This window comes from Falco cherrug, chromosome 6 (genome assembly GCF_023634085.1).
Source record: "Falco cherrug isolate bFalChe1 chromosome 6, bFalChe1.pri, whole genome shotgun sequence".
Lineage (NCBI taxonomy): Eukaryota > Metazoa > Chordata > Aves > Falconiformes > Falconidae > Falco > Falco cherrug.
This window is the reverse complement of record NC_073702.1, coordinates 37,952,947-37,979,196: the sequence shown is the minus strand read 5'-3', so window position 1 is coordinate 37,979,196 and position 26,250 is coordinate 37,952,947. Positions and strand designations below refer to the sequence as shown.

The following is a 26,250-nucleotide window of genomic DNA, read 5'->3' as shown; positions in this document are numbered from 1 at the left end:
AAATGAACTGGTGTTTTCCATCGGTCTCTAGGTTCAGTATTTGGCAGGATCAGAGAGTCTTCTTGGTGTAACATGTATGGTGCAAGACATTCCTCCCATCTCCTGGCTCAGGTGTCATGGCAGATGACTGTATCAAAGGCTCACATTATTAAATCTTGATCCTGCTGTTTTGTTACCAGGAAATTTAACTCCCCTCAAAATCCCTCCTCATGACTTATGTCTTCTAATTGGTTTTTCTACACTAATACTGTTTTTTTTTTTTTAGTTCCTAAGTTTAAAACATGCCTCCAAGGAATAATTGCCCTGATCGCCCTCTCTGGCAAAATTACACTGGAAATCCTTTGTATTTTCTCTATCAAAGTTTCTTTGGATTATTCTGCAGTGAGTGAAACGTGGGAGTGAAATGAGCTCTCTTTTCTATCATGCAAATCCTATTCCAACACTATGCTATTGCATGAGATACATTAATAATTCACATACCAATTCCCCTCTTTTTCCTTCCTTAGGGAATGAGGGTGAGGGACAAACATATCAAAATAATTTTGGCAACCTGCCTCAGACGCAGCAGCAAGCTTGAAGCCCCAGGCACAGGGGTGAGCCAGGGAGGGTTAGTTACTTGTAAAGCATTTTAAAAGCCTCCAGCCATGGGCTCTGAGGGAGAGGAAGGATCCAGGCTGAAAAACACTTCACTATGGAGACACCAGACCAGCTCTCTGCTCTGCCGAATTTCTGAATTGATGCCCGGCCAGTGCATTAGGTCCTGTGCAGCCACCTCTGCTGTGCGGTGCATAGGAGAAGGCTGTGCAGGTCTGTGGCTACTGCCCACCCCTTAACTGCTGCAGTGCCCAGGGGTGAGGTGGCATCCTTGCAAGCTCCCCAGCTGGTCTGCCTCAGCCCACCCTCTGTCTCCAGGATCAGCTCTCCCAGAACACGGCTGCATTATACCAGTAACAGTCTTGCAAGTCCACAGCTCATCTCAGTCCTCACCCCTCCCCACTTAGAAGAGAGAAGAAAAACTGTTTTTAGGGCTGTCAGTCTGGAATCTCTCACAAGAAAAACTCTCTGTGCCACCCCCACCCCCACCCCAAATCTTGAGACCATGCCTTTTTTTACTGAATCATTTTAATCACAACTGAGAAAAATACTACGTAAGAAAAACTCTCTACACCACTCCCACCCCAAATTTTGTGTATTGCCTCAACACTGGTTTTTTTTTTTTTTGCCAGCAGGTAAAAATACCAATTAAACACTTTTTCTTAGCTTCAGTCCATGACAGTTCAATGCACCTGCTGTGCATTATAAATGCTCATCATTGTAGCTGAGGTTATATTATGACCAATGCAGTAATGACTGATCAGTTGTTAAACAACAATTGAGCTCATTAAGGAAAGAACACATATAGATGAGTCATCTTTGTGTAACTACTAGAAAACTGGAACTCTGTACTGCGGTCCAAACAATGGTCAAAGAGTGTGTGTGTTCATGTGCCCTCCTGGGCACCAGCTGGAGGGAGCAGTCAGCCATCCTCGTGGCATGGTTCACAGCTCAGTTGCTAGTGCACCGAGTATTTTCTCTCCCAATTGCAACGTGGTTTTGATCCCATTTGGGTGAGTATGATGAGTAATATAACAAAAAAACAAAAGGTCCCAGCAGAGCGAGTACTGGGAAGAGCACAATTGCTATGAGAAATGTGATCGTGCTGCTTTAACACCAGCCTGCAATTCATGTAGTTGTATTTTGATACAATTTTTTACAAACTCTGTGCTGTAATCACAGATTTTTTGGCATGGTATTTTGAAGTTAGTTAAGCCCTTTAACCTAGAATGCAATTGTGTTTTCTTGTTTGCTTATATTCAACTTCTGCTGATTTCAAAAGGGTGAAATCACTTAAGGTCTTTGACTGGAGGTGTGTATTTCTGTATGGTTTCAGAAAGAGTAGTAAATTATTGCTCAAAGGGTCAAAAACCCCCAAAACAACCTAAACCCTTTTAAAAGGTAACCTGTGGTTCTTTCTGCATAGGATTTCACAGTGTGACGGAGCCTGTGTGTAAGAGAGAGAGAAGAATGGAGAAGTCCAGGAAAAATTTTACTGATTTAGTTGATAAGGCAGTAGCTGCTGCTAACACCCTGCGTCATGACGAACTGCTTTTTTCTTACAAGGGGATTCTCTACCCAGTTACTTTATGTAGTCCTGAAGTATTCAGAGCCATGGAGTCCCTTGAAGCCAGAAGTGATGATGTCATTTTGGCAGGATACCCTAAATCTGGTGAATATAATTTACTTTCTTCATAAATCAAGTAATGTAATGGCAAATAACAAGGTTTGTACTAAATATATATATAATATATATTATTATATTTAATGCTATATATTTAACTAAATAATAGTATTTAGACTTTTCACAAAATTTTGTAGAATTAATTTTGTTCTGAGAAAGCACAACAAAGTTAATGATGAAGATTTTATATAGGGAATTATTCAAGTGGCTGAGAAAAAGACATCTGATTTTCTTTTCTATAGTATGTAAAGGTTTCTGTTATATTTACTTTTTACAGTTATGAAATTAAATGTACAAATTAGAGATAATTAAAGTACAGTTCTCATACCAGAGATAACTAGACCTCCTGATAGTGCAGGATCTGCTTTCACATTTATATTTGTAAAGTTAATAGCTTTATATTTTCTATACAGAATGGAGCTTTTAGGACCTTCACATGCCACACTGCATATTCTCTTTCTTTTTTTCACATAGATGTCAAGAATATCTGAAATGCATAAGTATCAAAAATTATTTTTGTAACACTTGAAGTGAACACACAGATTTTTGACTATTGGGAAATCAAGGGATTTTTGCTAGGGTTGTGGTCTTTACTACATCTTCACTCCTGCCTGAAAGCACCCTATTTTGTCCCATATTGGAGCTACACATTTGGATTGGATGTGTCTCATATCGATTTTAATGTAGCTTTTTCTCTTCTCTAGTGATTGGATTCACACTGTTTTACAGTAAATAGTCACAGTTGACAGGACTGTAAAGTTTTTGCTTTTTTGTCGTGTTTTATTTTTGAAGAAATGCTATGCACCATAATGCAGTTATTAACACTGTAGTGACAAAGATGTGGGAATCTCTTGTCCAGAAGTCAAGAAATGGTAAACTAAAGATGCAAGTTCTCTATAGGCTCTTTTTTATGTTCTGAAAAAAAAAAAAAAGTGTTATGGAAATGTTACTTTAGAGAAATTTTGCTGATTGGTAAAGAAAATGAGCACATGCAGCACAAATTTCAGATCTAGTCCTGTTCCCCCCTGTGCTGAAGTTCTGCAACCCATCTTTCCTTCCAAGAGAATCCTGTGCAGCATGTCAGAAACCATATATAATAAGTTTTGAGGTATAGGTTTATCACATTAATCCCACTTATATTTGTCACAACAAAAAATTATTATATTAATGCATGTTTTCCTATTTGAATCTTTGTGGTTCTTCTCCTTTAATGGTTAGTTTACAATATACAATTTAATTTCTGATGTACTGAGCCATTAGAGTTGGAGAGATGTATCCTTAAAAAGGCAAAAGCTAGGACCCTGAGAGGTGATTGTCCAGATAGTCAGCTGTGATTGTATCACATAAAAGGAATCCAGGTAACTCACCTACCTCTTGACTTTCCTGGCAAATCCATTTCTGTTTATTCTAAAGGGTTTAAAAAAAAAATAATCTTTTTTTTTTTTTTTTCCTTTCAGGCACAAACTGGGTAGGTCAAATCTTAGGTGATCTGGTAGCCATATTTGAAAAGAAAACACAGAATGAAGAAAGCAGGGTGAATGATGAAGAACTAGAAGAATTCCCCTACCTTGAAATTGGAGATACTGGGAAATATGAGGTGGGCACAGAATACATATGAAAGCGGTCAAAATTTTGTGCTTCAAATACTGAATATATGGTGTGTGAAAATTCAACTGTTTGATAAGAACTCTCACACTTCTCTGTATGTGGCATCTGGTCAGGATGCTAACGGGTAAATGGACACTTCAGAGGCCTTGAGAGGAGCACATACTCATTAGATGCAGAAGAACTGCAGAAATTCAGTGTAGCATGTTTTCTATTTAAGAAGAGTTTCATGAAATGCCACATACTGAAATACTGGCTTCTGCTGCTTTTACTAGCTCTTCCTCCTCACCCCTTCTCTCTCCTTTTGAGATCCTTCAGCTTTCATATACCCCCATTTAGACTCTGCATCTTACCTTCAGATATGATCGCTTGTCTAACAGAACAAGTTAAATTCATTATCACTGAAGTGATTTAGCAATGGCTAATTTCTTTCCAATTGCTCATTCTCAGGGGCCTTTGAAGATTAGAGCTCCTCAGAGCAGTCCACTAAGATCCCAGGATAACACTTACAAAAAATTAGTACTTCTATCAGCCAATAACTATTGATAAGTTTAGCAAGACAATATTTTATCATAGGCTGATTAAAAGAATAGTTGTATTAACTGAATTGTCTACTTTCTTCCTTCCAATTCTGAAAGCGAATGAACAAACGAGCTTCTCGAAGAATTATGGTTACTCATCTTCTTCCTGAAAATCTTCCCAGCTCTGTCTTCAAAAATAAAGCCAAGGTGAGTGCTGATATTAATGTCTTGAAGAACACACTGACAGATTTTTTTAAGCCAATTTACTTTAAAGCCAAGTACTTTTCTGCCAGTTTTCAGAACCACTCTTATACTTAATGTGCGCAGGGTGGCCATTTCTACATGCTTGTTTAAGTATTACCATTCAACTCACTTAATCTTAGTTTGTCCTTATTGGCACTTTTGTATCAGTCTCCATAAGTGAGATGGGGGTGTGTGTGTGCAATAAATCCTCCAGTAGTAAAATGTATTTTGACACAATTTCCTATGGGATGTATTTTATGGTGTTGTCACAACCACTTTAGCATGTCAAGTTTTGGAGAGAATTTGTATTTTTGTGATTTTTCCCCACTACCTAAAAAACTAATGATGCTTGTATTGAGCAAAATATACTTAGATTCTGCATAATTTGTTTAAAATGCAAAAGATATTTTAATGATTATATGCAATCATCTACACAAGGTACGGAAGCAAAGTGAAATACTTCACCCTCTGAATTTACAGTGAATTTGCTATTTCTGCAAGTACCATACAAGATAGTAGAAGTTCCCCAAACTGAAATTATAAAGTAGACTATTGTTTTCTTCATACTATAGTCTGTTATGTCTTTTATCTTTTTCTAGATATTGTTGCTGACGCGCAATCCAAAAGATTTAGCGACATCTTTTTACCATTTTGCCAATGGCATACCTACTCTTCCCTCCTATGACACCTGGGATGATTTCTTCGTAGATTTCATGACAAAGAAATGTACAGTATATTATTCTGTGTGAATTATTCAAGGCTTTGACTTTGTCTAAAATAATTGCACTTTGTAAATCAGCTTCACTAATATTTTTTGGTTTACAGAACAAAAATGGAGATTAAAGGTTGAAAGTTAGAATTTTCAACTAAAGTTTACTGTACTTGTCTTACTGCCCGAGGATAAGACCTTATCAAAACTGCACTCCCACAAACTACTTTAACTGACACAAACTGCTATTTTCTCTGGAAGAAGCAGTTCCTCCTTATCTTTATCTTGGATCCCCTTCAGCCCGCCTCTCCAATGTCCATTATCTTGTGCCCATGCAGACGTCTAAACACATACACATAAAATTTGATGAGAGAAATGATTTGCACTAACTCTAGTGCATTAAAAAAGAAAGAAAATAATCTCACTAGTTTAAAGGTTCATAAATTCCTCAGTCTGGCATATCACATGGCCAGTAGAAGGGAGGGTTAAGCAAGGTTTTGAACTGGATTAAGGGAGTCAGAGATGGTTTGAGTATTAATAGCTCTTTGGTGGACTCACATCTGTCTTGAAATACTAACAAGTTTTACTGTGCCAACTTACAAATTGTTTCATATGCCTGAGACATGTGCAGGTGACAAAACAGCCTGGAGCAAACCCCGATAATTTGCACAAAAGGGTGTAAACTCTGGCATAGACATGATTAATATTGTCCATGGCTGAGGGATCAGTTTAAGGACTAAAACCTGGTTGATTTCATAAGGAGCTTATCTAATCTTCATTTATGCTTCATCTTATTTTTTTTTAATTTTATTTAGTGCCCTGGGGGTGCTACTTTGAATACCTTTCTAAATGGAACAAATATGCGACTTGTGAAAATGTTATGACAATAACTTACGAAGAGCTAAAAGAGGTGAGTTTACCAATAGTTACCAATATTTTATACATCAAAGACCATTTGTTCCTAATCATTTAACCATTATTTTCATGTAGTGTATTCAAATTGTGTGATACTGTATGAGAGAGAATTTTAATATAAGGGAAGGAAAGGTGAAATTCAAACTTAAAAGCCTTTTGAAAAATTTGTTTGTGAAAATGATTCTTGTTTTCTCTTTAGTTGTGATATAAGCCCAAGTCACTGTAAATCAAAATCCTCAATAATTTTTTTTGAGCTTTTATATATTCAACAGTGTAGATTTTCCTCAACTGTCAATGACATGCAATCTTTTGTGATCTATAGGAAGACAGCTCATATATCCTCTGAAATAATTACAGAAAAGAGAAACACTATGTACCACCTCCACTCCTGCATTCACTGCATGAATACTGCATATACGTAGCCAGCAGGGAGATGTAGGGACGTGCAAACACCTCAGAAAACAGTGTAATCTGTTCAAGTGCCATGTGGTATGTTACATTCCTCTTTTCAGAATCCCGTCCTGGGTGTGAAAAACATAGCTGCTTTCTTTGGGATTCCCCTGACTGAGAAAGAGCTTCAGACTGTGGTAGAGAGAAGCAGCTTCCAGTCAATGAAGAAGAACTCACAGAAGACCCATGGGACATTTGGCAATCTTTTCTTTCGCAAAGGTAGGAAGCTCCAAGAGGTCCAAAGGTAGAAATGTCACACAACCAAGAACCTGGGCCACCAAACCTTTGCTTCTTTTTTGCACACATACTAGCATTATAGATTGATGTCAAGCAGGTTATCACTGTTATGCTTGAGAAGACTAGTCAAGGAGCAGTGGTGAGAAGAGGAAGAGACCCAGCAAGGCTCTGGCAGAAGGTTGCAGCTAGCACAGGAGAAGCAACCACACAGAGAAAATTTTAGAGGCCCACACATGACTGGCAGGAGGGAGGAACTGTCACGTGCCTGAACTCCTGTCTCTGCACCAAGATCACTGATGCTCCAGCCATTAGAGGCTTGCTGGAGCAGGCAAAATTGGGTCAAACGCAATCTGAGTGGCATGATAACACTTTTTTAGGAGAGTGTAGGATCTCCAGAAAGGGCCACTGCCAATCCTCTGTTCACACTCACAGGTTAGAAGTAAGTCTAGCATACAAAAATCAGGTACATAAAGAAGGAGAAACTACTATTGTTTGTGTAGTATAGGGGACACAGACATGAGGGGGGCGATCTGGCTGTCAGAATCTATTTCTGAATTTTACTTTAAAGAAGTCACTGGATAAAAACTCAAGCTGCCAAGGAAACAGAAACCCAACTCTGCTTCCTGCCAGATGATTCTTGATCAAGTCCTCATGATCTTCCACCTTGTCAGTCATAACTCACTGGAGTAGAAAGCTGCAGGGAATCAGGACTTTAGGCTGCTTTTTTTGGACAGAGTTCCCTAAAAGGAGTATATTCTTCTGCATTATAGCAGTTTCACAGATTTGTAGCTCCACTGACTTCACGTAATTATATTGCTGCAAAAATGAGTGAAGTTTTATATTGAAAAATGGAACAACTCCATTTAGTGTACAATGGAACAAGAGTGACAGATCTATAGAACAAAACATAATAAAATGTATTGGTTTTCAAGACTTTATTTGTTTCTTCAAAGGTGGTGTCGGTGACTGGAGGAATCTTTTCAGTGAAGATCAGAACGAGAAAATGGACAGAGCCTTTGAAGAACGTTTAGGAGGAACTAAACTGGGAACAAAGTTAAAGTATGACGTGTACTGTAAAGCCTGAGGAGTACTTGAATTTGGTTAGAGCTAGAGCTTTCCAATGCACTCTCAGATTTTGTGAATGCTATATGCCAGAAAATTAGTTCAAATAATCCAAACACCTTAGAATTACTGTAATAATCCCATTGTAGCAGCCTTTACAGTGACAGTGATGAATAGTGGGCTTTTGTTTTAAAGGCGAGATCTTTGGCTTGCTTTGGCTACACTCATTTGCTGAAGAAGATGGCAACTAACCATATTCAGATAAACTTAACAGTCCTGTTTCTGGAGCTATCACCTAGAAGGAAATGCCCCTTTTCTATTTCTAGACAAACGTAGTCTTTCTAGACTACTTAAATTTATTTAATATGTAGGTTTTTTTTCCAAAAGTGTTTCAAAACAAGCAATATCTTCACAGAAAAGATCACTAGCAAAAATATGGCTCTGGCACAACCTTAACTGATGACAAAGGATATCTTCCCCATGACTTCAGCACAAACTGGGTCAAAATTAGAGGGAGGAGAATGAAGGGGAATGGGGATCAGCATTCTTAGGGATTTTAATCGCTGAATGTAAAATTTCAAGATGGATTCCAGATTATGAGCTGGTGTTAATAGGCAAGATCCTCTCAGAGGCACTGCTTTTATAGAATAATAGAACAGCCCAAATTGGAAGGGACCTCAAAAGATCATCTGGTCCAGCTTTTCCTGGGAAAGGGTGCCTAGATGAGATTATTGCATCTTGAAAACTGTCAGTGATGAGGACTCTTACTACATCCCTTGGGAGGTTGTTCTAGTGAATGGTTGTTCTCTCTGTGAAGAATTTATTTCTTATATTAAGATGAAACCTCTCCTGCTGTGCCTTGCACCCATTGCCTGTTGTCATCTGCATGTGGCTCCTTGTGAATAGAAATCCTCCATCCTCTTTGTAGCTGCCCTTTAAATGCTGGAATACTGTGACGAGGTCCTCCCTGAGCCTTCTCATTTTTGTGGCCCTCCTTTGGACCCCCTCCATTCTGTCTGTGTCTTTCTTGAATTGTGGTCACCAGAACTGGATTCAGTACTCCAGGTGCAGCCTGAGAAGTGCTGAGTTATAGAATCATAGAATCATTTAGGTTGGAAAAGACCATTAAGATCATTGAGTTCAATGGTTAACCTAGCACTGCCAAGTCCACCACTAAACCATGTCCCTAAGTGCCATGTCTACACATCTTTTAAATATCTGCACAGATGGTGACTTAACCACTTCCCTGGGCAGCCTGTTCCAGTGCTTGACAGACCTTGTGGTGAAGAAATTTTTCCTAATATCCAGTTTAAACCTCAGCTGGTGCAACTTGAGGCCATTTCCTCTTGTTCTATTGCTTGTTATTTGGGACTGACACCCACCTCACTGCAACCTCTTTTCAGGTAGTCGTAGTGATCTGTAAGATGTCATGGTTTAACCCTAGCCGGCAACTAGGCACCAGCCAGCCACTTGCTCACTCTTTCCAGGTGGGACGAGGGAGAGAATTGGAAGAGTAAAAGTGAGAAAACTTGTGGGTTGAGATGAAGACAGTTTAATGGGTAAAGCAAAAGCCACATACACAATCAAAGCAAACCAAGGAATTAATTCACCCCTTCCCACCGGCAGGCAGGTGTTCAGCCACCTCCAGGAGATCAAGGCTCCTTCATGCATAAAAATTACTTAGGAAGGAAAATGTCATCACTCCAAACTTCCCCCCTTCCTTCCCCCAGCTTTACATGCTGAGCATGACATCATATGGCACGGACTATGCCTTGGGTCAGTTGGGGTCAGCTGTCCTGGCTGTGTCCCCCCAACTTCTTGTGCACCCCCAGCCTACTTGATGGTGGGGTGGGCTGAGGAGCAGAAAGGTCCTTGACTCTGTGTCAAGGCAGAAGATGCAATAGCTGATAACATCAGAGAGGTTCTGAAATTATGTGACAGAAGAGGCACAATCTAGATCAACAAATGTATGGCTTCATATGTGGAGATTGCAACTTGCAAATTTGGTTATAGAAATAAAATAAAAATACTGAAAGTAGATCTGTGTTCCTAGAAATTCATACAACAGTGACAAAAGGCATTCAGAGGCAGGGTCAGAATATCTGCCTGTTTACATGGCAGTTGTGAACTTGGTGGCTATAGTGTGCTCATGGTCAAACTGTACGTGCCAGCTGACAGTAAAATTGGGAGGACAATTAAAGCAATATCCTTTAGTGGTGAGTCCTAATCATGTTCAACACTGTTCTTAACACAGTGGGCAGACAGTAAAGTATCATATATGACTGACTTTTCAGTCTGGGGATCAGAACAGAGGGCTGAAAGTACTGGGGTAAAATGGGGAAACAATTCAAAACACCACAACAAATCAAGAAGAAGTTGGCAAACATGAAGTTCAGTAGAGGTAAGTTTAAAATGCTACGTTTAGAAAAGCAAAACCAGAGGCACAAGTAATTAATGGGGGCAAACCAGTCAAGCAGCACTTGGCATGAGAAGACCTGAGGAATCACACTCAGCAAGGGCTAACATGGTGAAAGTGCTGTGTACGAAAAAAGGTCAAATCTTGTTCTGGCCTACAGTGACAGGAGGATCATACCTAAGACACAGGCAATAATTATTACAGCCTATGGTTGCAGGTCAGACTAAACTGGAGAATGCTGTTTAGGGAGGCGGCAGAGAAATTTAAGGAAGTATCTGGCAGGAGGAAGATAAGCATACTTGATGTACTCTAACAATACAGGGGAGGACTAGAAAGTCACATTAAGTCCCTTCTAGATCTGTACTTGTAGGCATCTTGGAATATGGCATTCGATGTTCTTAATGATCCCCTGTCTGGGTTAATTCTTGTTAAATTGTCACCAAACACTCCAGTTTATGAAACGGGCAAGAGTGTACCAAGTCTGACTTCCTTAAGTCATATTTTTTCCCAGATTAGATCCATACCAGATTTTAGAGTTACATTCCGTACTTTCACTGGCTGAATCCTATTGAAATTTCAACTTTTCAGACACTGGTACTGCCTAAGAGCCCTTGCTTGTGGTGAGGCTTTCCAGGCACACTGGGCATTGAGAAGTAAATGTGAGTAGCACATTTACTTTAGCTAAGAAAGGGAAATAATTGATCTTCAAAGGCTGTTAACCTTGCAGCATATTCAGATGAGAAATTATTTAGGTAGTTGTTATTGAGTCTGGGAGCGATCTTTGGAAAGATTGGGTGCTACACTGCTCACAGGGGAAACACAAGCTCTATCAGTAGTTCCTCAGATATCAATTATACTACATTACCACTACTCTATAAAACTAATTAGATTAAAACTAGTTGGAGAACACCTAAACTAAAATAAACAGTAGACACGCCCTTGCTGATCTGATGGAAAACAAGACCATGACCTGTTTCTGAAGTTTATCCTCTCCTGTGTCATCCCAGAGCTAGGGGTTCAGTCCCTTTCTGCCCTTACAATCTCACCCCGACAGACACAGCTGTTCAGAGCAGTAACATCTCATGTGCTTTTGCTCCATTAGAGATACTCTGTGGATGCTTGCATTCAGTAGGGTAAGGAGGTGGGAAAGTGGAGGATGGAAAAGGCAACCTGCCATATCAGAAAATGAATGTGGGAGACTTGAAGGATGAGTAACTTTTGAGGGGGTGAAAAGTAATCAGAGGTGAAAAATCAATTCAGAAAAACTTGAGAATCTGTTTACAAGGTAAGACATAGTTGACTGACATAATAGCAGTGGTTTTCAAACTTTACCACTGCTAGATGCTTGCCAATTGTAAAAAAAACACAAAAACAAAAACAAAAACAAAAACAAAAGAAAAGAGAGTATCTTTCTTTCTGGTTTAGTCTTTTTTCTTTTCCTTTTAACCTATGCTTCCTGAAATTATATACTTCCACTGAAGAGGAAAGAGGATTTTTACATTGTATTTCTGTCTATTTGCTTTAAAGAGGATGAAGAAACCAGAAGAATTATACCAGCCCATCACACACCTCATGTCTTCTCCCCAATCAATTTTCCAAAAGAAGGCTAAGGTGAATCTTTTTGTGTTGTACTGCAAATGTGCCTGCTAACAGCATTTCCATCCAAGGCAGATTTTCAGGTAGATGAATTGAACAACTCAGAGTTTTCCCTGGAGACCATGTGAGATGTACTACAGTCGTACAGCCTTCCTCCAGGGTTGCCTGCTTGCCCCAAGATACTCAGTTGATGGGCAGACAGCTCTGAGACTGGGACTCCCGGCACCCTCAGGACACCTGGCTCCCCTGAGCCTCTCCAGAGAAGACAGGGCTGCTCTGAGCCCTCCCCTGTGCTCCCCTGTGCTTGGGCTCAGGGTCCAAGGGCTAAAGGACCCTGAGGCACCAGTGTCTGCAGTGGCTCAGGTGACAGGCTGTTAAAGATTTCACATTGAGGTGATCTGGCTCCCTCAGGATTCAGGCAGCTGGCTCTGGAGGCAGGAAGAAAGATGCTATTTTCTTGACGCTCTTACTCCTTACTATTGGTGAATGAGAGGAAATTTTCCTCTGCAACTCAGAGTAAACACATGGGCAGAAAATTGAAAACAATAACAAAACTGGTAGAAGGCATAATATATGAAGAGTTTCCCCAGTTTTTATGAGTAAAGTAGCACTACTAGAGAAAATATTTCCAATAAAATGGTCTATTTTGATGGTTCTGCATTTTGGGAGACCAGAAAAATAATTTGAAATGAATCTTTTTATGTAACTGTAAGCAATCTTCCTTCCAGGTCTTAAAATCGTGCTTATCTTCTGAAAAGGCATCAGCCAGAATGCCAGTAACTCCCACACCAAGAACAATTTTACCCAAAGATTAGGTTGTGGACGTGTGTAGAGAGAAATAAAACTGCAGTCATACAGGTAGAATTTGACCCAAGCTAATGCCATACCTGAGTATTAGATCTTCACATGAAAGGAACCCTCCTGTAGGATTTGGTGAAGTAAAAGTCTCAAATGTGGGTATTTAATCATGAGAAGTATGGCTTAGGTGTTACTTGTCCTTAGCTCTGGAGAAACCTGAAATGATGATGTTACAGTAAATGCCTGCAGGGTAGAGCCACCATCTGGAAAGCAGTTGCAGGCTTGGATGTGTATCCATTAGTGGAGTGTCCTGGTTTTGGCTGGGGTAGAGTTAATTTTCTTCCTAGTAGCTGATGCAGTGCTGTGTTTTGGGTTGAGTATGAGAATAATGTTGATAACACACTGATGTTGTAATTATTGCTAAGTAGTGCTTACTCTAAATCAAGGACTTTTCAAGTTACCCATGCTCTGCCAGTGAGCAGGTGCATGAGGAGCTGGGAGGGAGCAGAGCCAGCACAGCCACAGGGGTATTCCACAGCATAGAACATCATGCGGAGATTACAAACTGGGGGAAGCTGGCTGAGGAGGGGCAGGATCTCTGCCGAAGGACTGGCTGGGCATTGGGCATTGGGCGGTGAGCAATTGTATTGTGCAGCACTTGGGGTTTGGTTTGGTTTGGTTTTTTTTCTTCTCTCTCCCTCTCCTCTTCATTACAATTACTATTGTTGTTGGTTTAATTGCTGTTATTATTATTACTTTATTTTAACTACTAAACTGTTCTTATCTCAACCCACAGGTTTTACTTTTTTCCAGTTCTTCTCCCCATCCTACTGCGGGGTGGGTGGTGGGTGGGGAGTGCGGGGGAGTGAGAAGAGAGCTGCTTGGTGTTACTTAGTTGCTGGCTGGGGTTAAACCATGACATGGAGTCAATGGCAATCAAGGTTGAGATCCCCTACCCATGTGCCTGCTACATGCTGCTTCTCCAGTCAGCAAATTGCACTGCATTTTCAGTTAAAAATATTTCATGGAATATTCTTTATAGGTCTTTCTTTGGTTAATATTTAGAATGCTATTAGTTGTTGCCCCAATAGATTGCTGTTCCAAGTATCAGCAGCAGCACAGACTCTATGTCACTATTGTCAGCATCCGGTCCTGTAATTTCAAAAGGAGTCAGCAGAGTACAGAGTTAATCAGTGACTCGTACCTTCGTTCCTGAGTCAACACCCAATCTGCTACTATGTTGTATAAAGTTTTTCTGCACTGTGGGAAGACAGCTTGTATCTGTTTGTTTGAAAAGAGTTCCACAGTGATACAAACATGAGCAGAAATCGGGAAAGAGTCATTGAAATCTTGGATAAATCTTTTTCACAGAGTGACAAGGTTTCCCCAGAAGACACGCTCTTTTCTTACAGAGGTGTTTTATACCCAGCTATACTTACCAGCCCAGAAACTTTGGAAGCTCTGAAATCCTTTGAAACCAGGAGTGACGATGTGATTCTAGCAGGCTATCCTAAAACAGGTGAGTGTTGTTTTCTTGATACGTAGCACACAATGCTGCATTCTGGAAGTTTGTGCATCATTTAACACAGCAATAATACCTGAGAAAAGCTTATGGTTACATCAGACTGCATAGGATCATTTAGTTAAGTTGTAAGGCATCTCTGAACGTCAAATAATACAACCTCCTGCTCAAAGACCTAACCTTCAAAGTTAGGTTTGGTTACTCAAGGCTTTGTTCAGAAGAGTTTTAAAACTTTGTGGGTGGACATTCACCACTCAATGGAAATCTATTGTAGTGTTTTCCCACTGTAGTGTCTTTTTGGGGCTTGTTTCTTGGGAGTTTTGTTTGTTTGTTTGTTTGTGTGTGTACTTCTGTGCAGTCAGACATCCCCTTGTGATTTGCAGTATGGCCCTTTTGTAATTTTCTGGCCAATTTTCGGAAGAGTTGGCTCTGACTTCATTATAACCTCCAGTACTAGAAGACTGCAGTAAGATTCCCCCATGCATTATTATATTTTTTTTTTCTCCATCCTGACCAAACCAAGCCTTTCTATGCATTTCATTTCCTCCAGCTCCCAGTGATTTAATTGAAGCCCAGCAAGACTCACTTCAGATTCTCAAAATCACTTGTGCTTCAGTGCAGGAACTGCAGACAGTATTCAAATGGTGAACTCACCAGTGCTGGGTAAAGCAGGATAATCACACCCCTTGATATTCTCCCCAGTCTTGCTAATACAGGAAAGTATGTTCTTACCCTACTTACTGCAAGGGCAATACAGGGAGTATATCCTGCTAATGAGGGCAGACAAACTGCAGTTTCCACAGATTTACTGCATTGCAGGATGCAGGTGATGCCCCTGTATCTAAATGGAAAGAAAGACATAAATGCCATCAGGACTCTTGGATTATTTCCTCTCTTTCACTATGGGCATTTTAGATTCCTTCATTTTTTCCCTATTCACTTTAGAGAAATATCTTAATATCTTAAATATCTTAAATTTTCAGAAAACGAGGAATTGTTGGTCCTTAATACATCCCCTTTGTGTGCAGCACAGGCAGAAATGATTTAAAGGTGTGAGGGTCCACCTGCACATTCCAGAAGGTATTAGTTGAATACTGAGACTGAGACTTTCTGAGCACAGGCCCTCACATGCCAGTTTTTCTAGGTTGCAGAGACCAAGACAGCTAAGCCTGGTGCAAAGATGGTGACAGGATCCTGACGGTCTGGTGGTTTGGTTGATGACCCGTTCTGATGCCAGTTATGGAAGCCTAGCTGGGGGCTGGGAATGAGGCCAAACTGTGTTGATCATGAAGAGACTAAACCCAAGCTGGCTGGGAGGAGGGAACAGTGTGTTCCCAAAGATAGCACTGTGGAAGGAGAGCAGAAACAGCCAAGGGACAACTCAGTTGGCCTTGTGCGGGGGGCTCCACTGCTCTTGGGTAATTTCCACAGGGAGTAGTCTGAGGTGACCAAAAGGCGCCAGAGCTGGAAAGAGCAGTAGTGGTCTGCTTCTGTTTCCACTGAGGGGTGGGATGTACTTCTGAAGTGAGCAGGGTAGCACTCCACAACATCTGGCTGACAGCTTTGTCCCTGTTGGTGTTTGGCATCCTCTTCTTGATTATTGTCCAGTGTTGTGGTTTAACCCCAGCCAGCAAATAGGTACTCCCCCCTGGTGCAATGGGGGAGAGAAACAGGAGGGTAAAAGTGAGAAAACTTGTCAGTTGAGATAAAGGCAGTTTAACAGGTAAAACAAAAGCTGCATGCACAAGCAAAGCAAACCAAGGAATTCATTCACTACTTCCCATGGGCAGGCAGGTGTTTAGCCATCTCCAAGAAAACAGGGCTCCATCACGCATAATGGTTACTAGGGAAGACAAATGCCATCAGTCCAAACATCCTCTGCTTCCTTCTTCCTCCAATTTTTTTGCTGAGCATGACATCATATGGCATGAAATATCCCATGGGTCAGTTGGGGTCAGCTGTCCCAGCTGTGTCACCTGCCAATTTCTTGTGCACCCCCAGACCACTCGCTGGTGGGGTGGGGTGAGAAATGGGAAAGGCCTTGGCTCTGTGTGAGCACTGCTCAGCAATAGTTAAAACATCCCTGTATTAGTGACACTGTTTTCAGCACAAATCTAAAACATAGTCCCATACCAGCTACTATGGGGAAATCTAACTCTATTGCAGCCAAAACCAGCACACCCACTTGTTGAGAGGGTAAAGTAGAATATGGGTTCACATTTATTTGGCAGGATATCCTGTCAGCCAGGCTGACATGGAAAAATGCAGTTCTATGGATGTGTTACTGGTGTCTTTATCCTTTCAGGAACCAACTGGCTTGATGCAATGGTGAGCGAGTTGGAGTCAACTGATGCCAAATATACAGAAGAAGAAATGAAAGAGCGAATAAATGCTGAAAAGAAGCTAGAGATATTTCCACGTCTAGAATCTGGAGATCCTGGAATATATGAGGTTGGCAGGGACTTAAAATATCGGCATTGCTCTTCTTATGGGTAGCAATAGCTGAAAGGCAATGGCTGATCTCAGAGGTAATGGAGAGCCTAGAGCCTTAACAATAGCTATGGTCTACACAAGTACCATGTGCTATTGCCCTTGGTGTGTCAACACAAGGGCCTCAGTGCACAGACAGTGCTGAGAAGCCACAGGGGGCTTCACAGCCCTTGACCCAGTGGCTTTGATCAGTAAGACCTTTCTCTTGGTGTCCTTTCCTTAGACCTGTCTCATGTGAAATAGTGCTTTGTGGCAGAGGCTGGCAGAAGCCTACACCACCAGGGTATCCCCATGGGTTTTCTAAGGGATAAAATCTTTCTTCTATGGTCTTATGTTTTCTTATTACCCAAAATTCATGAAAAGGCACATGTCACTGAATAAGCTACTTCTGCCTTGTTACATTTCTTCCTATTTGCTTTAAAGAGGATGAAGAAACTGCCTTCCAGAAGAGTTATACTCACCCATCTGCCACCTCATCTCCTGCCCCCATCCATTCTCCAAAGCAAGGCTAAGGTGAGTATTCTTTTTGCATCACACTGCAAAAGATTTTCCATGGCAAATTAGCTTTCCTCTGTCTGTGTGATGTATTTTCTGCACTTTCACCTGGGTTGGTCAATGCACAGGCACATTTCCAAGGCTGAATAGGCAGAGTGCTCTATGCTGGGGTTGTGAACAGCACCAGCTTTGCTGACTCAAGAGGTTACTATCCGTGGGTTTGTTGCTGGCTGTCACTGTTCCTTCAAATGTCCTTCAGAAAGATGCTTCCACATTTGTGTCAAAAAATCAAGCAAGGAAAGCAGTTTGCTTTGGCTTTAACTTGCCTCCGAGGCCAGGGTATCTGTGGAAAATCCATCACAAGCTGGGGCTGAGATAGTCTTGAATGGAAATTGCTGCAAATAGAAGCAGGGTAAACCCACAGCCTGATTGTGGCTCTCCTGTTCAGTAGCCCATGAACTCATTTCTCTAGATTGGAACTAGCTCAGAAATATGTCCAAAGGCATCACTGAAAAGCATCTTGTTTTCAGTCTGAAGCTTGCATTAGTAGCCAGTGGCTTGCCAAAGCTCTGATTTCTTGGTCAAGACAAGGAATTAGACCAGCACTCTATATGGTCTGTGATTCTATGTGATGTCTTCAGAAGATGGTGTTTTGATCAGTCACCAAATCAGAACCAAATTATGTGTTTTCTTCCTCCAGATCCTTGTGCTGGTTCGGAACCCCAAAGACACCGCTGTCTCCTATTACCACTTCTACAACAACATGCCAGTGCTGCCATCCTTTGCCTCCTGGGATGAGTACTTTGTAGCCTTCATGAATGGGAAATGTACTTTACCCTGCATCCTCTGTCATTCCTCCTTACATGAGGGGCATACACAGGACCCTGTGCATGGTAGTCCTACTCCAACATGTCTTACCAAGGCACTCCCAGGAGAGGCAGACAGGCACATGTTATGGCAGAAACAGGGAGTACCAAAGAATCAGTTTCTTTTCTCGCTAACTCAGAATGAAGAGAAAGCTTTAGCCTGACTTTTCCATTCCTGCAATAGAACTTGTGGTTCGGTGCTACCTAGTGGCCAGAACTGGGGGATCCTTCACTGCCCTCAGCTGAAAGAACAGACATGTTGAGCCAGTCACCACTCCACCATCCTGGTGCCAAGCTTAGAGAGCTGTCTGGGCTGACTCCTCTGATTTCATAAGGGCCTGTTTTGGGGAATACTCTGCACAACTATATCTCTTCTTTGTCTGCAGTGGCCTGGGGTTCCTACTTTGACCACTTAGTGGAATGGAACAAGTACATTGATCATGAGAGGATCATGATGATAAGCTATGAGGAACTCAAAGAGGTGTGGCATCTCACCCAGCTCTTCCTTGATGAGCACACTGTGCACCCATCCTGATACGTATGGCTGTGGGGAAGAAGAAACTCTTGGATCAAGCTTGTCTGCCTCTTTAGAAGGCTGTGCCTTTCTAAGCTACTCTTTTATGTTTGGGTGAAGCTTGTGGGGTTTAGGAGGAGGATAGCCTTGCCTATTTGTAGAAGTACTCATACCTGGCACAGGCACAGTTGCTTTCGGGAGAGAAGAAAAGGCCTTGGAGCTGAGGATACCATGTAGGTTCCCTCTGTTAGAGCTCTTAGAGTTCCTTGGTGACACTATGGGAAACAGCCTCTTCTGCTGCACTTCCCATCAGATGCTTGCTCCATACCACAGCCATGGTGTCAAGCCTTTTGGTCTCACCTCTGTGCTATGTTCCTCTGGCCAGGACCAGGTACTGGGAATGAAAAGGATTGCTGCCTTCTTTGGATTCTCCCTGTGTGAGGAAGATTTCCCCAGAATTGCGAAGAAGACCGGTTTCCAGGCTATGAAAGAGAAATCCAAGGAAACCCATGGAAAGTTTGGGGACATCCTCTTCCGGAAGGGTAAGTCTCTGAAAATGGAGAATCTATCTTCTAAAGTAGAACCCCAGAAGGAGTTCTGAGTAGGTTTCCCCACTTAGCCATGAGCTCACTGGGCTTTCTTGGAAAGACAAGTGTGGGTGAGATCTCTTCTGTGGCATACTGTACAGCCAGCTTCTGCCATTAACGAGATTTGGGAGAAACGTACCAGAGTGCCAGGCTTAAGGTCCTCAGCCATTGCTTCCATGTTGCTCTATTTCCCTGTGGCAGCCCTGGTTAGCTAGCCAAGTGAGGTGTGAAGGTGCAGGCCAACACTGGTGTAGGTTATGCCAGCAGTTATGAACTAAATCTGCTTGGGCTGCATGGTTACTTTTTACAGAGGGGTTGTGGTGTGGTGATTGCCCAGCAGTGTGGTGATGAGGCTGGTCATGCATCCAGGCTGCACATGTCACTTCATGAAAGTCACCTTTGGGAGAAGGTGTGCTAATGGGACAAGAGTCTCTTGAACCTCAAGGGTTCTCACTGCCCTGCTGACCTCGCAGGCACCTTCTTGTTACGTACCCAGTGAGAACTAAGGAATGGTTTCAATATAGTTCCTCTTAACGGGTGTGTCTGTGGTGGCCCCAGAGATGGTCCCTGACCTACCTGGGGCCAGGGTCAGAGCTCTGGCAGCCCAGCTGTACTTCATGGCATCATGAGTCTTTGGTTTCTGACTACCGTGGGCATGGGCTTGCTTTTATCCCTTTCTTTCACCACTCCTTGGAGGAAGAATGATTTAACTACTCCCCTTTTTACCATCTGTCCCACTGTCTCAGATAACTTCCTCCTTCAGGAGGAGGAATGCATGAATGAGCTTTCCCTTGTGACAAAACCAGGCTCCACTCTCTTCTGTGTAAAAGCTTCATGAAATCACCTTGGAAACCCCCTTGTGTGTGGGTGTGGGTGTGGGGCAGGGGGGCGGGGGGAAGGCATGCAGGCAGCCCACCAGCAATGCTCCTTGTGGCCTGGCTGCAGCCTGTACTTCTACTTTTGCTATCTTGCCTCTTCCAGGCAACCTCAGGGGCATAAATCCGATCCTTCCAGCCTCATGAGGGCAAAGATTCTGAGGTTCTACCCCCTTGCTGCCTAGATATTATTCTGTCTGAGGACTGGCTGCCTTCAGCTTTTGATACTTCTTGTACCAGGAGTTGTTGGGAACTGGAGAGACCTCTTTTCTAAAGCTCAGAATGAAGAAATGGACCGAAAATTTGAAGCTTGCCTAGGAGGAACAAAGCTGGCGGAAAAGATGAAATATGATGTGTACTGCAAGGCCTGAGAATAAGCAGATGAGCAGCATGACCGCAAGTCATGTTCCAAAGGTTCTCCAAAGGTGGACAGTCCCCATGTTTTCTCCCCATGAGAAAAGAGAGAAATCCCTCAGAGATCTATCTGGCACCTACAAGCATTAAGATGGTAATTCTTAGGTGTTGTCTGGGTCTAGGGCATGTACTTTGCTTGGTGCAACCAAATAAAATGTGTGTGTCTTGAGTGAATGTCCGGCATCCTTGCTGGAGGAACATGGTGCACAGGCATCATAGTACCAGCCTCGTGGTGTCCCTGTGGCTGCTTCATGGCCTGAGATGGTGAGTGATGCCTCTGCAGCAGTCAATGGCGAGGCAGAGGGACCAACACAGCATCTCTCCTCCTGGCGCATAGTGACGTCTGAACCCCTAAATGTCTGTGTAGAGGGAGAACATGACAATCTAGATTTAGAACTGCTACAGTTACCATGGTGTTGACATTTATGCAGCAAGGTCAGAAAGGCCTTTGATGCTTTGGCAAACTACTCACTGTGGTGCAGAGTGGGACTCCTTGAGCTCTTACTGCCACAAACTCAGTAATGAGCATGAACAAGTAATGAACACCTATTTGTTTTCTGGAGTGGCTTGCTCCCATTGGCCTCTCTGGGGACAGTTAGGTAAGTGGCAAGTGGGAAGAACCATGGCTTTTGAAGGGAAGGATGGGGGCAAGAAGCCCCTTGATGACCCTGTTGCTAAACTATTAAAACTGCATTTTTTCGACAATAAATATATGTATGCTACATAAGTATGTTTTACACACCCTCCTTGGTGGTGCAGATGTCCTTGCTACATCTGTGCAGAACATGATGCACAACCTTTTGTCACAACCACTCTTCTGGAAAAACAGAAAAGTTGAGGAAATATCAATTCCATCTGGCAAAGGGAATTCAGTTCCTTGGAAGAGGGATTCCTCCGCCATATTTCCAGACATGTATCTGCAGGACTCCCGCACCAAATTAAGATTATAAATGGAGCAACCAGCAACCAAAAATGCAATTAACAAAACCGGGAAATTGTTAAGGCCCTGTCAAAGCCCTGACTGCCCCTGCTCAGGCCCCTGGGGGTCGCCCCACCCTGCCCATGGCCCAGGACACCATGTCAGCTCCCAGGGCTGTCAGCCCCTGCCCCAGCAGTGCTGCAGCAGGGTGGGCTCCAGCTCCTCACAGTCCTGTCTAGCCACAGGCCCTGCAAGCTGGAGCTATGCAAGGGCCCATGTCCTGACCCATCCTCAGCCCACCAGTGTCCCCTGGGGCCGGGGCTGCCCTGGCTGGGGTGGTCAGGCCCTGCCGCTGGGCCCTGCCCTACATCTCCCTGAGGGTTGCAGGTTCAGCTCTGATGCTGAACCACTCACAGCCTGCTTCTCTGTCAGATTTTCTAAACTTCCAGAGCTGCCCATGTGAAACTGCTTTGCACTGAGGTGTGTTTCTCTGAACATGGCAATTCTGGGTTTGTAGGTTTTCATTCCCAGAAAAGTAGGACTTTGTCTAACTCTGGGCTTCCATGGATGAAAAGAGACAAGCAACCATGTCCCATAATTTTAGATTTAGCAACATTTTAATCTATTCCTAAATACATGCCCTTTACTATTTCATACTGGTGATAGCAAAAGCTATCTAAATAACAGAAAGCCATGTGCATCTCAGTGTCTGCAAGGAGATGAACAAGGGAACAAGGCTGACCAGAAATGGGGAAACAGTCACTGAAAAATTCAAAAGGCAAAAAGATGTTTTTTTCCTGCAAAGGCATTTTGTAGCTTAAAGGCTCTTAGCAGCCAAGGAAGTTTGGAAGCTCTGAAATCCTTCAAAACCAGGAGTGATGATGTGATTATCAACATCTTTCCTAAAATGGGTGAGTCTTGCTTGCCTGTTGAAGCTGCTGCAATCCAGAAGTGTGCGACTGCACATAACACAACAATAATGTCCACGACAGGTTAATGATGACTTCAGTCTGCTGTGGAGGCAGAGAAGCAGGGGTTGTTCCATCAGGAGGGCAGGAGGATTGGTGTTTCCACAGACTTCTTCCACTGCAGGATATAGGTCATTCCTGTGTACTGGGTGGAGGTACAGACACACTGGACACCCAGACTCTTGGGCCTTTTTCCTCTCCCTTCCCATGCCTTTCAATCCCAGAATTTGGGATTACTGAATACCTTAATGTTTCCTCCTAATCACTTAGAGAAATATCTTAGCAGTCCATTTAAAGAAAAACAAGTGGAGGTGATGTTTGATCTGCATTACAGCCACTTCATACTCAACTCAGAATTTTATTTCTCGGGGAGGAAATGTATAAAATTGTGTCTCATGTAAATATCAAAATTATTTTAGATATTTGACATTTGAGTCATAACATCTTGAAGTTCCAACCAATCTTAAAAGAACTTTGTTAGAAAATCCTTTATGTGACTCATTTGAAACGTGATGTGGCCAAGATTCAACCCGCTTAATTAGATGGTGTGGTGAATAATGAGTAAGCTGAGAGAAATGCAGCCTAACTTTCAGCTCAACAGAAGGAAAGGGCTTCTGGCTTCTAAAACAATATTTCTTACAGAAATCGCAGCAATATGGCTTGGAGAGATGAGCTCAGACTCTCCTGCTGGTTAAAAGGCTTAAAATGCATTTGGTCATTAGGAGGTAATGTAACAATTGCACAGAAACACCTCTGAAAAGCAGTAAAAACATTGGATGGAACCTAAATTCTTTTAGTTTTTGAAGACTTATTTTTGACTGGTTCCTCCAATTTTTTTTTGGAGGAATTGATGAATTTTATTTCCTTTTGACTAAGTTGTCATGCCTGACTGTTTTGCATTTGTTTCTACAGATACAGTCACCATTTTTTTCTGATTTCTGTTATCATATAGTTTCCCAACTGATGTTACCCAACCCTGCTTAAAGGATTTATTTCTCCAGACCTCCCAGTCTATATATGCTTATGGGTATACAGGCTGAAAACGGGGGCTATAAAGAAACACCCCCCTTCCTAAGACACGCAGCTCTTAATATTTTTTCTTCCTTGTTTTTTAAATATTATCTATAGTTCACCGTGCTACCTATTTCTAGTAAAATGTTTATTTTATATTCATTTCCAAACCCATTAAAGAAAACAAAAGAATTATTTTCCAGAAAAGCACTATCAACCTCATGGGGTTTTTCAAACCCCACTTGTGGTTTTTCAAAGCAAGGCTAAGGTGAAACTTCTTTTTTATTTAATCTAAAACTACTGTTATTAATAGCATTTTCATACTGATTTGTTCTCCATTTCCTGTGTAAAATGTCTTTTCTGAGATCGTATGTAGGCTTTAGAGGGGTAATTATACATTTCTGAATGTGAAGTGATGAAGTGATGTTTACAGAAACTGTGGATGCACGTTCTCTTGCAGCTGCAACTATAATGGGTCCATAGGTTATTGCTGCCTTCAGCTCATCCCTGCCAAATAAACTGTTCCCACAAATTTCCTTGGGGGGCTGCTCTCGGTCTTATTTCATCCCAAGTAATTCAGACTAGGAGCTCTTTAACTGTGAAAGGACCTTGAGCTGTACAAAGCTTAGAGGTGAGCCTAACTGGACTTTTCTTTACTGTGGACACACCATATTCACCCAGAGGGCTGTGAACTTCTAACATTAAGTTTAGCTAGATAAGAACAATCAAGGTTTAAAATACGGAAACTCAGTTTCTTCTGAGTGAGAACATGATAATATAACAGACCTTTTAAGCAAATCTGCTTTCTCCTCACAATTTTTTGGCTCAGTCCAGCAACTTTCATGGTGTTTTGGGTTGCAGCAGGCTCCACACAGGCTGAGTATTCCTGAGAAATTTGAGCTAGTGGCTGCCCCAAAGGCCAGGCTTACTTCCCTCCTCTGACTGTACTTGTCTTCTCCTTTTGCATGAGCTCTTGTGTTTGTCTGACACCCCCAGCTTTTTGAAGCGGCACAAAACACTCACTTTTGGTGGCAGCAAGCTGTCATATTGTCCCAGCTGTCTTGCACAACCTCACCCCTGGTGCCTCTGGGTCTCTAAGAAAGAATTTTTCTGTTGCTTCAGAAGCTTGGCTCTGTCATTTTCTGCTTTTTTCAGGCATCTCCTAATATCTGCCCTTGCTGCAGGCTTCCTGCCTGCTGGGTCATGCACCCACTTTCCAGATGGCTTTCCCAGCTCAGGGCTCTCCTTCACCCAGAGCAGAGCAGGCACAGCAAGGCAAATGGGCAACCTCCTGGCTGGCCACTGAAAGGGAACAGAGCAGACACAACACTGTGCATGCACAGCCAGCCAGCATCTCTCACCCTCACAACCGGAGGGGGACAGCAGTGCTGACTGGTTGTGGATGGGCTGGAAGTTACAGCCTTTTAGACTGGGGGGGAAACTGGATACGATTCCATAAAGGGAACTTTAGGCCTAAAATCCAGTGGGAATCATTTAAGGTTTATTGTATTCCCTCTGGTTGCTTTAGCACAAACCTAATTCATTATTTGAAAAATAATGAATTTACATATTTGCTATCAAGAAACAGCTTGCTAGCAAAGGTATACGTTCATTATTTTTTCAAATAGTACTGAATTTTAGTAAATGTTAAAAATACATTAATTTCTGAGTATTTAACAGTTTCTTTCCAGGCCATACAGTTGCAGACCTATTTTTTCAGATAAGATCCAGAACATCAAAGATGCATTACTTCTACTTTGTACTCCTGGGATGAATACTACACAGCTTTATGAATGGGAGAGGTACTTTCCACTGTCTAGCAAGGTTCTGATTAATAGTGTGTACAAGTGAAAATAGTTGTAGCTAAAGAGAGCGTAGCTTTTTGGCAATGAACATGAAATTAGAATTTGACTTTCTGTTTGGTCAAATTCTGAGCTTTTTCTGACACTATGTTATTTATGTTTTTCCATCAGAAAAGTAGTTAGGCAAAAAAATTAGCCCTAAGTTCTCCCAGATTTTGAGGTAATTCTCATGTATTATTTTTAAGGTTCCAAAGAAACAGATGTGATGTGGTTCCACAGTGAAGCTCTCTTAGCAAATGGCTGAACTAGTGTCTAATGACAGGAGCTGTTTTTGTGAGAGACTTGGTGCATTAAGCTTCTTCTCTCCAGCTAATGCAGTACACGTGTGCTGCTGCAGCTGGAACCTGATGAAGGGAGTTGCAGGGTGAGGCCACTGTATCTGCTTCAGCAGTTCCTGTGCCCATCGCTATCTCTCACCAACTTTCTGATGGCTGGTAACAAGCACATCTGGGCTGCCTGAGCAATGTTTGTTTATGAGAGAACTGTTCTGCCTGGACTCCAGGGGAAAAGGGGAGGCTGGACTGAAATATCAGGACAAGTTGGACATACTCCTCAGACTTCTTATTGGACAGTGTTTTCTACGTCTTATTTATTGTGGACATGTAATCATTTACAACCTGTGCAAAGCACAATATCACAGCAATTGGACTGGTTTAATTGCTTAAAAACTTGCTTATATTAATAAAAACAAATCCCCAAACACTAGGTTAAAAACATGCTAGTAATGTATGATTCAGTAAAAGCATATTCTGGCATCAAAAGAAAAAATATTCACTAGCTAAGACTGGTTTGTTGTATGGGCAGTTTCATTCATTTTCCTTGCCCACAATACGAAGAAAATATTGATTACCTAATTTTCAGGCTTTGTTGTTGCTTTTTGTAATTATTCCAAAGAGA

At 42.1% G+C, this 26,250-nt stretch overlaps 2 protein-coding genes across 7 annotated transcripts in view; both read left to right on the top strand.

Moving 5' to 3' along the window:
• Nucleotides 1–1,513: 1,513 nt before the first annotated feature.
• On the top strand, nucleotides 1,514–10,058 carry LOC102059134 (sulfotransferase 6B1-like). 2 transcript variants are annotated; one of them, XM_055714726.1, is made up of 9 exons: nucleotides 1,514–1,607; nucleotides 2,021–2,266; nucleotides 3,736–3,875; nucleotides 4,522–4,611; nucleotides 5,247–5,373; nucleotides 6,172–6,266; nucleotides 6,784–6,940; nucleotides 7,912–8,017; nucleotides 9,751–10,058. In XM_055714726.1, the coding sequence occupies exons 2-9, from the start codon at nucleotides 2,065–2,067 to the stop codon at nucleotides 9,761–9,763; spliced, it is 930 nt and encodes a 309-aa protein (XP_055570701.1). In that variant the 5' UTR covers nucleotides 1,514–1,607; nucleotides 2,021–2,064; the 3' UTR covers nucleotides 9,764–10,058. The 2 variants fall into 2 exon arrangements, with proteins under 2 accessions (XP_055570701.1, XP_005443173.2); XM_005443116.3 differs by having other exon boundaries at nucleotides 7,912–10,058.
• Nucleotides 10,059–14,022: 3,964 nt separating this feature from the next.
• LOC102059305 (sulfotransferase 6B1-like) overlaps nucleotides 14,023–26,250 on the top strand; it is a 30,084-nt gene continuing 17,856 nt past the window's right edge. For 2 of the 5 annotated variants that reach the window (XR_008732894.1, XR_003561638.2), the window contains exons 1-6: nucleotides 14,024–14,349; nucleotides 16,658–16,803; nucleotides 17,266–17,355; nucleotides 18,038–18,164; nucleotides 18,590–18,684; nucleotides 19,103–19,259. Coding sequence is in view for 3 of the 5 variants with exons in the window: in XM_005443117.3 (XP_005443174.1) it covers nucleotides 14,148–14,349; nucleotides 16,658–16,803; nucleotides 17,266–17,355; nucleotides 18,038–18,164; nucleotides 18,590–18,684; nucleotides 19,103–19,259; nucleotides 20,420–20,550 (948 nt within the window). In the remaining 2 variants the exon portion in view is untranslated. Of the gene's footprint in view, nucleotides 14,350–16,657; nucleotides 16,804–17,265; nucleotides 17,356–18,037; nucleotides 18,165–18,589; nucleotides 18,685–19,102; nucleotides 19,260–20,285; nucleotides 20,763–26,250 lie in introns of those variants that run through there. The other 3 variants (XM_027810969.2, XM_027810970.2, XM_005443117.3) reach the window with 3 other exon arrangements.